Genomic DNA, 16,065 nt, shown 5'->3' with positions numbered 1-16,065 from the left:
TCAGAAGAGGAGAAATTCAAGGACAGCCAAGGAAAAAAAGTAAATAAAGGCCCGTGATGGCTGGCACGTTCCCTCGTCTGTGGTCGCTGGTGGTAGATACACTTATTTTACTCTATCCACTCTTGTATATATCTCTCTTCTCCCAATCCCCACTCATTTTCCTCCTTTCACCCGCGGTGCATCAGTGGAGCGGGACCTCACGCTATAGTCTGTCTGTTTGTTTGTTTGTTAGAAGCCTGCTTTGCGGCAGGTTGCCCACGTGCCCACCGTGTTGCGGACAATCTGCCCAAGTATTAGTGCGAAAGCACTCATACGCTCACTCAACAACGCCGACCAAGAATCTTGTCACCGTATGTGCATACGATCTTGTGCCGCTGCTTAGAAACCAAACCCGAATTACTACCCCAGCTTACCCGACTTACTTGGGCAAATTCGGGCAGTCACTCGGGTAAGCTCGGAGTAGCATCACTCCAGCTGCGCGATAGGTTGCTCGGGTAGAGAAAAATGGGTCGCGCAACCCCTAGCTGTGGCTGTGATAAAAACAGCCGCCTGGAAGTGCAGTGGCACATTTCTGAACCGCTGCGCCACTGCGCGCACTGGTAGTGGTGTGAGGACTTGCAGCCACCTATGAATACATAGAAAATGATGAATTCTGCATATATGGGTATTGACGGACTAAATATATCACGCCATACCCTTAAGGTGGAGCGGAAATTCTCCTTCCAAATGAAGAACGAACACCTGCTTCAGCACGCCTACTCAGTTTAACTCTGTTGCGCCCTCACCAATTTTGAAGCGAAAGCTTCACTACGCTGGGTACAGCCGATTTCTCCGTGCGTTACCAGTTGACTATCAAATGAGCCAGAGGTCAAGTGTGGCTATAGGCCTTACCGCATGTGCTCCACCATGTTGTCGCACCACTTGACCTTTGACATAATGATTAGTCGGCAGAGGGCAGTAAAATAGGCCGCAGCGTTCATTGCGTGACCAATCTCTCGCGATGAACCATAAGTTTAACTGCCACCTGCCAGAGCGGCAGGGTGGGCGCGCTGCCTATCCGTTGTGCGGAACGCACTCAACGTTACAGACGCCAAGCTGCGCCTACTTGCCCGATAGACCACAGCTTTCGTTCTCTAACGTGGTTCAGCAGTATTTAAACCGCAGCTAATTTTTAATTTTTCTTTGCTCCTGCACCTCATCCATGGTTGATAATGCTGAAAAGCAGGACGTGTATTGGGCGTTCCTCACAATTTTTCCATCCTAGGCTTGGACCATTTGCGGGTGTACTCTATCCGCCTCGGTAGCGCAGTAGGCAGCGCGTCAGTCTCATAATCTGAAGGTCGTGGGTTCGATCCTCACCCGGGGCAAGGCGGCTTTTCTTTTTTTCTAATTCCGCAAATGTGCCCTGTGGCATAAGGCAGTTTACAAACATGTGCAGAGCTGTGTCGGCTATACATGTAAACAAGTTCCGGTGTTGTGGCCCATGTGTGCAGATTCTTGTGTCTGGTGGCCGGCTAGGGTGACAATCCTTGCTGCCAAGGTGAAGCTTGCGTGCCGCCCCAAGTACGGGACAAGTTAGCAAGAAGTCGTCTACCGCCACCTCTGTGGTCGGAGCAGAGCAGAAGACGCAGGTCGGAAAAGGTGTCTGTGATGCCCAAGAGGCCCTGACCGCAGGCGTCAGAGCAGCACCCACCTGTATCCTCCAAAGCCTAGGTATATATACCAGGTGCATCAAAAAAAGTACAGGGAATTTTTAAAAATTTCGTTTCTGATGTGCAGAGAAGCTGTTTGCTGCATAGTAATACCAGTGTTGGCATACGTCAAAAAGCAGAAAATTCATGTTCTCTTTATTAAAAGAGATTAAATTTTAATAGTCACCTTTCTAGGTGTTACCATGATTTAAAAAAATATATAGAGCGCAACTTAAAAGAGACAAACACAAAGACGAGAGCAGACACACGAGTGCTCGTGTGTCTGCTCTCGTCTTTGTGTTTTTCTCTTAAGTTGAGCTCTATGTATTTTTAATCATGGATTACCAACTAGCCCTTGCCCTTATACAAGGTATTACCGATAGGCACCTGTCTTCAATGAGAGATTTTTAGCAGGCTGTTAATCATATCAGTTTTTAGGATTTCAAAAATGCGATTATCTTCTTCGCTGTTGCCCGACAAAACTTGGTGGTTTCGACTAGTTATGTGCACTGGAGGGGTTGCGTTGCCTGCATGCTTTCGAAAGCGCATGTATTTTGGCACGATGTAGCCAAAATTACTTGGGCTATAGCGGCGAGGGCAATCGCGTTTTCGATATTCTAAAAACTGGCATGGCTATTGCTAACTGCCGGCTAAAAATCTCCAGTTGCCATCAGGGACCTATCGGTAATAGTTAAAAAGTTATCTATTAGAATTTAGTCAATCACTTTAAAAGGTAACGTGCTTCGCCTCTTTTTGACATTTGGCAACCATGGTATTACTGTTTCGCAAAAACTTCCGTTTACCTCAAAAACTATATTTTTAAAAATTAGTGATCAGCTTCCCTGAAACACATGGGGCCCGATTCTCGATATACACATTCGCCTGTCAACGCCATGTTCCGTCTCTGATTTCCTCTCATAAGTGTCAATAAGCGACAAGGCAGGTCAAGGTGTGTGTCAATCATCGTCCGTTGCAGACGTACCTTTCGCGCTGACGTCAAATTGACAATGCGCTGTAAATATATATTTAGCAGAGCTACTTTTGGCGTCCGGCTGGTAAACATCTGTGATTGTGAAGCACAAAAGAGCCTACAAGTTGTAAGTATGAAAACACATGCGCTCAATTTTTCAATTTCGAGAAAATAGCTGCATACTGGGAGTGGCGCTTCCTAAAATCTGATTGGCCGGAACAATGTCACGTGAAACAGGTGATACGCATGCATTATGGAGTGATGTCAAATTGACGTTTCATCATGTATACAATGTGCCGCCATTGCTAAAAATGGCTGCAATGTTTTCCATAATTTCGCCCTGCCGAATGTTGCCGAATTATGCAAATAGGTGAATGAAACGCTGATTTATACGACGTTAGGTCGCCGCAGTTTAACAGGTGTTTATTTGAAGCCAAAACTATAGGCTTGTAAACATCTTGTTTTGTTTGCACAAAACAGCGTCGAAAGGGCACATGTGAAATAAGTAAGGGACGAGCGAGACCGACGGAGCGAAGCGTTGCGACTTCTTCGGCACCTGCGGCTGGCGAGTTTGAAAGCCGGGAAGACGTGATAGGCCTGCTGCGAGTGCTGGACTCCGGCCACACTTCTGCGCCAAAGGGCGCAACCTGCTGCTGCTGTACAGCAAGTGCCATGACCGACAGCCCGACAACAGAGTGAGTTTCCACATTCTAACTTTCTTCGGGAGTGCTTGAGCCGTAAGGTTAGAATAAAATATAAGGCACAATGGCTACATTCAGTTGGCAAAGTTGACATGGCTATGAGTATGAGCATGGCACTCAGCGCGCAGAAATGTCAGAGGCCGAGTGAGCCAGAGGAAAGGAGAGAGGCGATGCTATTATTCGAGACCTTAAGCGTCAGCTAGTGATAGGCGAAGAGAAGCTACGGCAGACAAGGAAAATGATTGCAGAGGAGGAACGCTCACGGAGAGCGGCGCGTGCATTGCCGCAGCCGGCACAGACACAGCCATGCCCTATCATCGCGAAGGACTCTGATCAAACGCTCGTTGAGGTGGCGAATAAAGAAGATAGCGGCAGCGTCATTCAGTCGGTGCCCATTGAGGACAGTCAGGGGGGGGGGGGGGGGCACCGGGTTCCTGCAGACAGTGCAGTGATCCCTATAGCGTTGAGAAGCCGTACGTTGCGCAGTCAACCACGATTGTTGACACAGAGAAGCAGCCCTTGATTCCCAAGCTGGAGGTGAGCTCCACGGATGTGCCTGGGAAACAATGAACCAATAATCAGACTGTGGAGATCGAGTGTTGCGAGGCAGCCGAGCATATTATTAGTGGTGCTAATGACAGTGATGAGCGCAACGGCATTGACTGCTCGGCCCACCGGGATGCCTACTGCGATCTTTTGTTGCCCACTGAAACAGCAGCATGCCAGCCAGAGTACGACGAAAGCGGCATGGGCGCTAACACTGCATGCGAAGCACTCACAACGTCGTCTGAGAAGCCAGCAACACAGCTGGTCAGGCAGGACTGTTCCGAGCCGGAAAACCCGGATTCGTGCAGCGCCGGGGTAAGCTCGGTTCTAGATGAGTGGAATCTGAGCAGTGGCGACGGCGAAATCGTCCCATGCCCTAAGAGAAGCGAAGTAACAATGCCATGCCGCTTATAGGGGCGAACTGCGACCCATGATGCCACGTCCTTGCGGGTCTGGGCGACAGGCGTATCGCAAACCTAGAGGTCGCTGGTGATCAACTGGTGGAGCTGCAGCCATGCCACATTCAAAGAGGCCGTCTAGGTACGAGCACTTAGAGCCTTTCGCGAAGGCTTGTGCCCCATACGCGGAAATGGTCGGCGTCCCACCGAGATAGATGATGAGCGACACAACTGGAATGCAGAACGAGTGCGAGAGTGGTGCACGCACACAGCACGTAATGTTCTCTCTCATGAGAACAGGCATTGTTCAATCCTGGTGGTTGGTGACGAATGCCTAATGCCCCAGCCTTGACTCACTCTGCCACTGCCAGGTTGCGATGAGCGTAAAAATGCATGTGTGGCTCGAGCCCACAATGGGGCAGTGGATGGGAGTGGGGGAACGTGAGCAGTTAACTGCTAAAAGACATTGCAAGTGATTGAACAGGTTCATGTCAGTGTGCTAATTTTGTCCTATGTGAACTCATTTCCTTTCTGAAGACATATAATTCATGTCTGGCGAAGAGCGCCGTGTTATGTCTGTCTTGCCCTAGTTCTGTGGTCAGGGCCTCTTAGACATCACAGACACCTTTTCCCACCTGCGTCTTCTGCTCCGCTCCAGCCCCCGGACTTGGGACGGCACGCAGTCTATAGACACCTTGGCAGCAAAGAGTGCCACCCTAGCCGGCCACCAGACACAAGAATCTGAACACATGGGCCACAACACCGGGCCTTGTTGACATCTGTAGCCGACACAAGTCTGCACATGTTTATAAATTGTCTTATGCCACAGGGCACATTTGCGGAATTGGAAGAAAAGAAAAAAAGCCTTGCCCCGGGTGAGGATCGAACTCACGACCTTTAGATTATGAGACTGACGCGCTGCCTACTGCGCTACAGAGGCGGATGGAGTGCACTTGCAAATGGTCCAAGCCTAGGATGGAAACATTATGAGCAACGCCCAATACACGTCCTGCTTTTCAGCGTTATCAACCATGGAAGGTGCAAGAGCAAAGAAAAATTAAAAATTAGCTGCGGTTTAACTACTCCTGAACTTCGTTAGAGAACGAAAGCTGTGGTCTATCGGGCAAGTAGACCCAGCCTGGCGTCTGTAACGTTGAGTGCGTTCCGCACAACGGAGAGGCAGCGCGCCCACCCTGCCGCTCTGGCAGGTGGCAGCTAAACTAATGGTTCATCGCGAGAGATTGGTCACGCAATGAACGCTGCGGCCTATTTTACCGCCCTCTGCCGACTAATCATTATGTCAAAGCTCAAGTGGTGCGACAATATGGTGGACCACATGCGTTAAGGCCTATAGCCACACTTGACCTCTGGCTCATTTGATAGTCAACTGGTAACGCACGGAGAAATCGGCTGTACCCAGCGTAGTGAAGCTTTCGCTTCAAAATTGGTGAGGGCGCAACAGAGTTAAACTGAGTAGGCGTGCTGAAGCAGGTGTTCGTTCTTCATTTGGAAGGAGAATTTCCGCTCCACCTTAAGGGTATGGCGTGATATATTTAGTCGGTCAATACCCATATATGCAGAATTCATCATTGTCTATGTATTCATAGGTGGCTGCAAGTCCTCACACCACTACCAGCGCGCGCAGTGGCGCAGTGGTTCAGAAATGTGCCACTGCACTTCCAGGTGGCTGTTTTTATCACAGCCACAGCTAGGGGTTGCGCGAACCATTTTTCTCTACCCGAGCAACCTATCGCGCAGCTGGAGCGACGCTACTCCGAGCTTACCCGAGTGACTGCCCGAAGTTGCCCGAGTAAGTCGGGTAAGCTTAGGTAGTAATTCGGGTTTGGTTTCTAAGCAGCGGCACAAGATCGTACGCGCATACGGTGACAAGATTCTTGGTCGGTGTTGTTGAGCGAGCGTGTGAGCGCTTTCGCACTAATACTTGGGCAGGTTGTCCGCAACACAGTGGGCACGTGGGCAACCTGCCGCAAAGCAGGCTTCTAACAAAGAAACAAACAACCAAACAAACAAATAAACAAACAAACAAGGAAACACACACAAATAGGCCAAATGAAGGAAATGACCACTATAAGTGCAAGCGCACTAGGAAAGGATCCCCGCCCGCACCGCTATTGTATCATGGGTTTAATCCCAATTGTTATATAAGAGATGAGGCCCGAAGGCGATTGGGATTTTGCCACGCGGAGGAGGAAAGAAATCAATACGAATCTGCTACTACAGCGGCCCTCCGCCGGAGGAACGGGCCAGAGGAGGGTCCCCTGATCTCCCCTGGAACGTGCACTTAAGACAGGAATACGCCTTTATTGCAGAAAAAGGAAATAAGCTTTCCCCTAGCGCACTGCCTTTTATGAAAGGGTGTGCGCTAGAGGACAGCTTACTTCCGTTCTACTTCTTTCGGTTCATAGTGTAGCGCGTAGGGGTGGCTATGCGGAATGGAGAATTTGCGATAGGGCACAGGTTATGTGACTTGCGGCGGAAATGACGACAGTCTGTGCTTTTCCAAGTTATCCTGACATAGTCGAGCTCCTTTCCTGGGCTCCGTAGAGGGCGAGCGCCCGCTACTAACTAGACGTGGGGCTCTCGACCTCCAAGCGTACTTTCACGCGAAAGGAAATATAAGTCGAGGTCTCCGACCATCCCAGACAAAGTGAACCTGGCACGAGTGACGATCAAGATTCCTCCCCTCGCCCCCAAAGCCAGGTTCTTCCACCCCGGCCTTAGGCTGGTACGATGAGAACAGTTTTCGCGCCACCCGTTTTGTGCTACTGCTACAGCAAGAACCCCTCACGGCGATACACGGTGCTCGGCCCAGTGTGAGGGCAGGCTCTGAGTGTGTATTTTTCCTACGCGGGCACTATGATGACATCCCCTCTTCAGTGGCGTAGCCAGAAGTTTTGTTCGGAGGGGACTCATGTTGCAACGCGGCCTCGTCATAGAATTTGTGAAAGGATCAAACGCAACAATAATAACTGCATTTCCATCGACATGCCATTGTGTATTAGATAACGCTACGCACTGTCTAGACAAGAGAAATATGTATTTTTTAAAATAAAACAATGTATTCGTATGTCTTGAAAATTGTGGCAGACATGATTACAAAATATAAACCTAAGCAGGGGACAAGACACAGCAGAGAAAGAAACAGGACGAGCTCGTCCTGTTTGCTTCTCTTCTGTGCCTTGTCCCCTGGTCCGTTGTATTTCTTATAATCATCATACCAACTATCCCCTCATCGTTCACTCGTGGCAGACATAACTGATACCAATGCTTCCATGTTTTTGCGTATTTATTAAGTAATGCAAATATCACATGATGTCTAGAACTATATCGGTCCGGAACCATCAAAGCAGTACATGCCGATGGAAAGCATACAGGCCATGAAATTAGCAAGTAGAGGACAAATATTTTAATGAATGTTAGTCGTTCAATAACCTTTACGTTTTTGTACATATGCAACAGCCAGGGAAAAATCTCAGTGACGCTGTCCTTCGTTCCAGTGTACTGCACAGCAGCAGCTGTCACCGGTAATATATTGTGAGTAATTGCACCGAAATTTTAGTCGCAACAGACAGCCATCGATAGGCCCTTGAAAGTTTGCGCTCGGATGGGGCCCCTTACGTTACATGATGCCAGGTGCAGGTGCATGGAAGTTGCCACGAAATCCAACCCGATCGAGTTAGCAACGTTCGCGCCTAAATGTCTATTCTAGTCTAAAGAAGACACTGCAGGTGGCAAAATCCAGAATGACTGCCGGTGCCGGTGTTTGTTTTGGTCAGCGTTGCGTAACAGGTCGGAAAAATTGGGGGGGGGGGGGTGCTGAAGCCCTGTAAGCCACCCCCCCCCCCCCTGGCTACACCCCTGTCCCTCTTCACTGCATGCTCTTGAGAGAGGAAGATGTCCAATATTGGCAGTCCAGACAGGCACCATCCCCTCGGGTAAAAACTGACATGTCCGTCACCCACCGACACGCTTTCAACATGCACATGTCATGCACACCACCACATGGTCTGAGCATGTGTCAGCAACCGCCAACCGCCCATTCGGCACTCGTCAAGGGCTTCGTGGGACCACTTGTTGTGCCTCCCATTACCTTCAAACGTCTTTCTTTATTCTCCATCTTCTTTGTCTTCGCCCCAAAGTACCCGCCACAGTCGCTCACTTCTGCTTCAATGCACTTCGTCTCGGCTGCAGAGCAGAAAATATAACAGAGCGTTGCATCCGCAATCTGTACCGCGGACCACCAACTGTTTTAGGCACTAGGGTACGCAACTAAATTGTTCTTCCTCTGTTTCTTGGAATGCGTTTTAAAGGCCACAACACACAATCCGGAGAAATAAGCAACACATCTCGAGAGTGTATTTCGCGAAATGCAGGTGGCCCTTATTCACTACCATGAAAGTGCAGGAATCACACCAGGCATGAGGGTTCTGTTTTATTTTCTCACAGTTCTTTTTCAGCGATACGAAACATAGCCTGCGATTAAATTTAAGAAAATGTAAAAACCACTTGGTAAGTATTTAAATAGCCAACTTGTGTTGCTGACCAATGCGATCAGCAGATCCAGAGGCCTCGAGTTATTTCTCAGTGCGAAAATAAGTACGCACTAACATAACTGGACGGCGCGAAGAGGCAGTAAAGTTCATGATCACAGGTAATTAACTGAAGCGGGTACTTCCTTAATTGCGGAGCATGAAAAATAAGAAGATATCTCTGCGGTTAAAGGTCGGCAGGTGCCTTTCGTCCATGTTCTCTATTTTTCCATTACGGCTCAGGCTCACCGAGCCGAAAGACAGCTCTACCCGCCACCGCATTACTCATCATCATCATCATCATCATGATCAGCCTCACTACGAACACTGCTGGACAAAGGCCTCTCCCAAGTCTCTTCAAATGACCGTGTACTTTGCCAGCTGCATCCACCTTTTGCCTGCAAACTTCTTAATCTCATCCGCCCACCTAATCTTCTGCCGCCCCCTGCTACGCTTACTTTCTCTTGGAATCCACTTCGTTACCCTTAAGGACCAGCGGTCATCTTGCCTTCGCATTACATGCCCTGCCCAAGCCCATTTCTTCATCTTGATTTCGACTAGGACGTCATTAACCTGCGTTTTTTCTCTCACCCACTGTGCCCGCTTCTGGCCTCTTAAGTTACACTTATCATTTTTCGTTCCATGGTTCGCTGCGTTGTTCTTAACTTAAGCTGAACTCTTTTCGTTAGCCTCCACGTTGGTGCCCCGTAGGTGAGTACCGGTAAGATAGAGCTGTTGTACACTTTTCTCTTGAGGGAAATTGGTAAACTGCCACTCATGATCTGAGAGAACCTGCCATATGCGCTCCACCCCATTCTTATCCTTCTACTTGTTTCCTTCTGGTGATCCGGATCAGCTGTCACTACCTGCCCTGAGTAGACGTATTCCTTTACAAGTTCCAGGCTGTCGCTGCCAATTGTGAACTGCTGTTTCCTTGCTAGACTGTTGAACATTAATTTGGTTTTCTGCATGTTAATTTTAGACCCAGCGTTCTGCTCTGACCGTCTAACTCATTGATCATGATTTGTAGTTCACCTCCTGAGTGATTCAGCAAGGCAATGTCATCAGCGAATCGCAGATTATTTTGGTATTCTTCGTTTACTCTTATTCCCAACTGTTCCCAAATCATGCTTCGGAATACCTCGTGTAAACAGACGGTGAATAGCATTAGCGACATTGTGACTCCTTGTCTGACGCCCTTCCTTATTGGAATTTGATTGCTGACTTTATGGAGGACTATGGTAGCTGTTCGTTTGCTATATATATCTTCTAGTATTTTGACATAAGGCTCTTCTACACCCTGATTACGCAATTCCTGTATGACTGCCGAGGTTTCCACTAAGTCGAACGCTTTCTCGTCATCAATGAAAGCTATATATAGGGGTTGGTTATATTCTGCCCATTTCTCTATCACCTGATTGATGGTGTGAATATTATCTATTGTGGAATACGCTTTACGAAAGCCTCCTTGATCATTTGGTTTATTGAAGTCTAAGGTTGCCCTGGCTCAATTAGCGATCACCTTAGTAAATACTTTGTAGGCAACGGATAGTAAGCTGATCAGTCTGTAATTTTTCAAGTGCCTGGCGTCTCCCTTCTTATGAATTAAGATAATGTTTGCATTCTTCCAAGTTTCTGGTACGGTAGAGATCATAAGGCATTGCGTATACAGGGTGGCTAGTTTTTCTAGCACGATGTCCCCTCCATCCTTTAACAGATCTGCTGTTACCTGATCCTCCCCAGCTGCTTTTCTCCTTTCCATTGCTCCTAATGCTTTCTTCCTCTTTCGTCACTGGCGGGATGACGCAATGCTGTGGACTACTGTCTTTCTCATTAACGCTCTGATTACATTGGCTACTGTACAGATTTGTGCAGAACTGTTCTGCTACGTTAACTATATTATTTATATTGCTAATGACATTGCCCTGCTTGTCACTCATTATAATTACCTCTAAACCATATAGCGCCGCCTCCTGACACAAACCCTCCCATCCCTTTACACTAGGTCCCGCTATCACCAAACGCTCACCAACCCCTCTTGCACCTTCTGCAACCACCCCACCGCCACACTCTCCCACGTTCTATTCCAATGCCCGGCGGATACTCTCCCGCGGTGTCTGGAGCACCTCACCCGCTGGAAGGACTGGGAGACTTCGCTATGCTCTAAGTACTCGGTCCGATAGAAGACCGCCACGGACCGGGCTGCCGGCCTCATGGACCGTAGGAACATGAACGTTTGCGTGTAGTGGCGTCGTTTGGGGGACAAAGGGCCTTTGCGCCCCAAACACATTTGTGGCGATAAATGTTTTTGGCTGGTTGGCTGTTTTTACCACCACTACGAAGCCATCGCTCGCACTTCAGCTTTCTCACCCCCTTCACAGAGACGTGCCGATCTTTCAGAGATCCCAGGCACCTGAGACAATCGCAGAGACCTCCGAGGAACATTTTTATTAAAATTATTAGCACATACGAACGACGGTGCTTAACAATGCGTAAAACGGACCTCTTTATTCTGCTTCTTGAAATTTCTTCTCTCTTCTTCGATTGTGCTTCTTCTTCCTCGGTCATAGTTCTGTCTCATGCCGCATAGTTCGTTCACGGGCACACACCCTGACCGTTGGAAGCCACAGCCGTCACGGCTCCACGGGCACAGCTCTTGAGTGCCACCTCTGCTCACTATAACGAGGCCAGCGCTGGGAATCATGGACCGGGAGGACGTCGTGTCACTCCTCACGGTCAGCGTACCGTCACTGGCTGAGCTGGCAGCGCAGCAGTGCACGTCGAGTGACAGCATGGACTCGGATGCGTCTCCCGCAACGGTAAACCCCCAGCCTCTTTCCGCTCTCGCAGGTCGTTTTCATATTGATGGTGGCCAATGCTGGCCGCCGTTTGTAGCCTTAGGACAGGACAGGAAGCGCCGCATAATCGATGAGGGAAGAGAAGGCTACGACTGGATCTTGAACCCTGATGAAGGTGGCTCGCTCTACGATGAGATCGCTTTTTAACACATAGTTTGCTGTCTGGAACCACTGCACAAAGGTTTCTCTCTGCGGCGCGTACTGCCGAGCCCGTTAGTGAGTCGCCGTTCCACGTGTAGAGCCGAGACAAATTTTTAAGAACGAAATAGTGTCATGTTCAGCTGAACCACTCTCCTGACCAGTTGGGCTGCATCTGAACCGATGCTTGTTCGATGTCTCACACTGCTCATAGCCCGTGAAATTTGCAAGGTCGTAATAACCTCTGCTGGTACGCTGACCACAGTGAAAAGTAAAGCGCAAAGCATGTGTTTTAGTGCGCTAGCACTTTTAGTGGCCATTCTCCGCATTTAGCCGTTGTATTTTTGTATCTCTGTTTGTTTGTCTAAAGCCGGTTTTGTGACATTCTGCTAATCTGCCCACCGGGTGGCGGACAACCTGCCCACCATGTTAGGCAGCAGCCCATATAATTGTGAAAGGCTGCTCGAGAAGAGCAACTTGGGTTGGAACCCATCACAAGCAACAGAAGTCGCACCGATGGTAACACTTTCCATGATACCTGCCTTGAGCCACTGTGCCACTGCCCACCGGGTGGCTTACTTACCATGGTGTAGCTGGTGGGCAGGTGAACCAGGGCAGGGGTCGATAGTTGCTTTTTCTTTGCTCCTTTTAGTCATAGAGCCTGGGCGTAAACTAATTACACGCGCGCGACCAATTTAGATGGGTCCATAAGTTCAGTCAGGTGGCTTGCTACAAACCAGTTGAACCACTGCTGTTATGGTGCAGCGGACGGCCCGTGAGAAGAGTGCGACGCGGATTGAAACCAATGCCATGCCGGGCTGTTTTTTAGATGTGCTCTTGTGGCGCCTGTAAGAAACAGAAAATTTGGCACCATAAGATTTGCAATGCAAAGCTTGCCTCAACATCACAGGCACTGGAAGCCCGCTCATGAATCATGTCTTGCGACAACAAAATTGTTAAGGCTAATACTGCCCGTTCTTGGGTCAAGTAAAAAAAGACAAAGTGTTATCCAATGTCTCATTATGCTTCAACATCAGAGGTGAACATTTGACCAGGAGGCTACCAAAAGGAACCTTTGGAACGGTTTGGATGCTAGAAACAGCGCAACTTGCCTGACACACTGCTGGTCCCCTCGGTTCATACAAGACCTAAAGTTCTTAGGAAACTTGTGACGGATCTGCTTGTGCAAATCGGCGTTCCTTGGAATTTTGTTGTTGTTTGGTGAACCGGGCCCGTTATTTTGGGTGGATACTACAAAACGTGTTTTTAAACCTGGAGCCTTTCTCTATTCCCAGCGCCGTCACGTCTCGGAGCAGCGAAGGCGACTGCGGATGATCCGGCCAATGGGCGAGGCTACCGTCCACCGCTGCCGTGAATGCCAGCTGCAGTTCCGGGACCCCAGCAGGCTGGTAGCCCACCATGTCTACAAACATCAGTCCCCAGGCACCATCGAGCGGGGCAAGAAGATGTCGTGTCCAATCTGCAAGCAACGGTGCAAGTCACAGAGGACCATGGCCGCGCACCTCGGCACTCACCTCGGCGAGCGCCTCTGCACGAAGTGCGGCGCGGAATTAGCCAGTGGCGGCGGTGCCGCGATGCACCAGCTTTTCCATCGCACCGCCGGTAATTTCATGTGCGAACAATGCGGGATGGCATTTGTGCGACGAAGTGGTCTGAACGCACATAATCGGGTGCGGCACGCACAACATCAGCCAATGACGCCGCGTTGAGTGCCTGCGGTGTGGAGAATATTGACGCCGGCACCGGCTGCCAATGCCACTCCCTGCTGGGAAGTGGAACACCACGCTCTAACGAGCAGTTAAGCGGTTTGGTCACGAGAAGCACTCATTTGACGGTGGTCTTCACACGCTTGTATCTTGCGTCCAAGTACCAGCCGAGAAAATGCCTTTGTGGCTGTGTTGAAAACTATAGAGTGAAATGAAATTGTGCTTTACTCTAGGTTCAAAATGTTAGTCACAGGAAATAAGTGACACCTCTTATTGTAGGCATTGTACAGAACGAGGAGTGTTTCTTTTTTTGAACGGGAAAGCGCTCATGAACGCTAAATTTGATGTATTGTAAGATTTCGCTTTGACTCAATATGTTTGCAGGCCTCCAGTCGACACGGTTTCAGTTTTTTGGTACTAACATGTTTGCTATACGGTCTTTTATGACTGTCTTAGCAGCTCGATGCTACGATGGAAAAGCTTTATAAAGATTTTGTTACACATCGGCAGAATGGACCATTACCTTCAATACTTCCATAACAGTGCCCTTTAATATATTCCAATATTGGAAATTATTGTCCAAGAATGCTGGACATGTATCAAACAACGCGACACAGAAGATTGGCTGAGCAATACGTCTTAGCCATTTTTGGCAGCACACTCACAGATGTCATGAACGAAGGGACTCTCTCTTTCTGACCTTAGATGAAGAATCGCAGGAATGCAAACACTGCCGTGGATTTCTTGAGCACCGCCCACGGCATCCCGCCCTCGACTCACATGTTCCGGCCCTAAGAAGCTCTGCACACGCGATCTCATGCCTTTAACATCCCTCTCGTGATCATACTTTATGCATTTGTGGCACTCCAGAGGTTTCGGAATGTGCGGATGGCAGGAGTTCGCTTTATCCAGACCCCTCCACCGACACAGCATCACCCAGACTCATATTCTCTCCAACCTATTTAACAATGCCCTTTTCATCCCAGTTCACCTGCACCTTTACCACATGCGATCTGACCCTTCGAACCCGAAATGTCCCTCACGCTATGGCAACCTTGAGCACCGTCTCTTTCAGTGCCCAGCAGGCTATCAAACTACCTTCCCCTCCTACCTGTTCTACCTAGCTAGCATCGGACCAAAGTGGATGATCAGCACGCCCTAGTGATTCATGCCTGGGACCTTTTGAGCGTTCTTTTTTTATTGCGCAAATATGCCTTTCGGCATAAGAGAGTTATATTTACATGTGCTGGCCGATGTCAGCAATGAATACCAACAAGGCCCGGTATTGGGGCCCATGGGTCTAGATCCGAGTGTCTGCTGGTCGGCTGTGGGGGTAACCCTGAATGCCTAGGTATTACTTAAGTGCCGCCCGAAGTCCGTGGCAAGTTAGCATGAAGTGAGCTAACGTCGCTTCTGTAGCGGGAGCGGGGCAGTTCAGAAACGGAGTCTGTGATGCCTGCAGGAGGCCCTCACCGCAGGCATCAGCGCGACATCCACCCAGATTCTCTTCAACGCTACCTTCTGACGGGGAGTTAAATCGCCGAGAAGGTTGGGTCAACGCGGTGGTATTAAAGCACGCTTGGAGGGGCGGAGAAATTCCTTTTCAGGCAGTACGGCGTCTCCTGCGGCTAATCTGAGTAGAGGAAGCGGGTATGTCTCCTGCAGTGGATGAGACGCACTGTCCGCTTCCCTAAGATGGTGCATATTGCGTCGAGCGCAACTCGGACAAGGCATGGATATGATTTTCACAATGGTGCACATATCGACAACAATGCCCAGGCAACGGGCTAGGCGTCGTAGTACTGCTTGTGCTGGGTGTGTATATACAAGAAGACAGTACGGTGGTGGAACACAGAGGAGGTCCTTTAAAGTGGACAAGCCTTCACGAATGGCAGTGAGCTCTGCTATAACAGACGGAAGCGGCACCTCTGTGATGTAGGAACATGCCTGGCGTACATTACGTAGAGCTGTACAGCGCAGACTGGTGTGCAACATATGACCTTTTGCGCTTTTGAGCGCTTAATCTGTTGCACTTTAATAAAATGATTTTCGCTCAATCTTTGGAGAGTGATCTGGCGGAAATTGATTCACCAAGAAAGGAAACTCACAACACAACGACACTTTAATTAGCGAGCTTCACCAGTGCTGGTCTAAGTTGTCAATCTTTATTGCGAGGCCATTGCCACGGATGACATTTGTTGACGCCTTTTGCCGAGTACAATAAAGACACGTATTTTCATGCTACCGAGCCAGGTGGTCTTACGCACGGAATCTAGGGCAACTGCATGGAGAACGTCTGTTGAGGCCTAGCTCTTGAGGGGGTTCATTCTTACGTCATTTATTACACTGAGCACAAATGCCTCACGCTGCGTTGACTTGTTGCCTAATAAATCGCTTTATGTGGCCAAGCAGAAGCGCAAGATGCTTAAGAATTGTAGTATACGGTAGGATTCGCTGCATCACCTTAATAACTATAATGACTCTTC

At 49.1% G+C, this 16,065-nt stretch overlaps 1 protein-coding gene and 2 non-coding genes across 3 annotated transcripts; 2 read left to right on the top strand and 1 right to left on the bottom strand.

Annotated features, from left to right (window-relative positions):
• Window positions 1-1,294: 1,294 nt before the first annotated feature.
• On the top strand, window positions 1,295-1,367 carry TRNAM-CAU (transfer RNA methionine (anticodon CAU)). The gene has a single exon. It is a non-coding gene; the product is annotated as a tRNA-Met (tRNA).
• A 3,806-nt stretch (window positions 1,368-5,173) lies between these two features.
• Window positions 5,174-5,246, bottom strand: TRNAM-CAU (transfer RNA methionine (anticodon CAU)). The gene has a single exon. It is a non-coding gene; the product is annotated as a tRNA-Met (tRNA).
• A 6,201-nt stretch (window positions 5,247-11,447) lies between these two features.
• On the top strand, window positions 11,448-13,869 carry LOC144097496 (zinc finger protein ZFPM1-like). The gene is made up of 2 exons (XM_077630209.1): window positions 11,448-11,675; window positions 13,148-13,869. Exons 1-2 carry the CDS (start codon window positions 11,559-11,561, stop codon window positions 13,580-13,582), a joined length of 552 nt encoding a protein of 183 aa, XP_077486335.1. The 5' UTR covers window positions 11,448-11,558; the 3' UTR covers window positions 13,583-13,869.
• The last annotated feature ends 2,196 nt before the right edge of the window (window positions 13,870-16,065 follow it).

The sequence above is a fragment of the Amblyomma americanum genome, chromosome 7 (genome assembly GCF_052857255.1).
Source record: "Amblyomma americanum isolate KBUSLIRL-KWMA chromosome 7, ASM5285725v1, whole genome shotgun sequence".
Lineage (NCBI taxonomy): Eukaryota > Metazoa > Arthropoda > Arachnida > Ixodida > Ixodidae > Amblyomma > Amblyomma americanum.
Note: the sequence above shows the minus strand (reverse complement) of the source record. Positions and strands in the feature narration are given on the sequence as shown.

What these genes read in the sequence shown, in the direction of transcription:
- LOC144097496 (XM_077630209.1), top strand. Translation starts at nt 11,559, where the DNA reads ATGGACCGGGAGGACGTCGTGTCACTCCTCACGGTCAGCGTACCGTCA. An exon ending in CGGATGCGTCTCCCGCAACG is followed by an intron (nt 11,676 to 13,147) that starts GTAAACCCCCAG and finishes CTCTATTCCCAG; the next exon opens with CGCCGTCACGTCTCGGAGCA.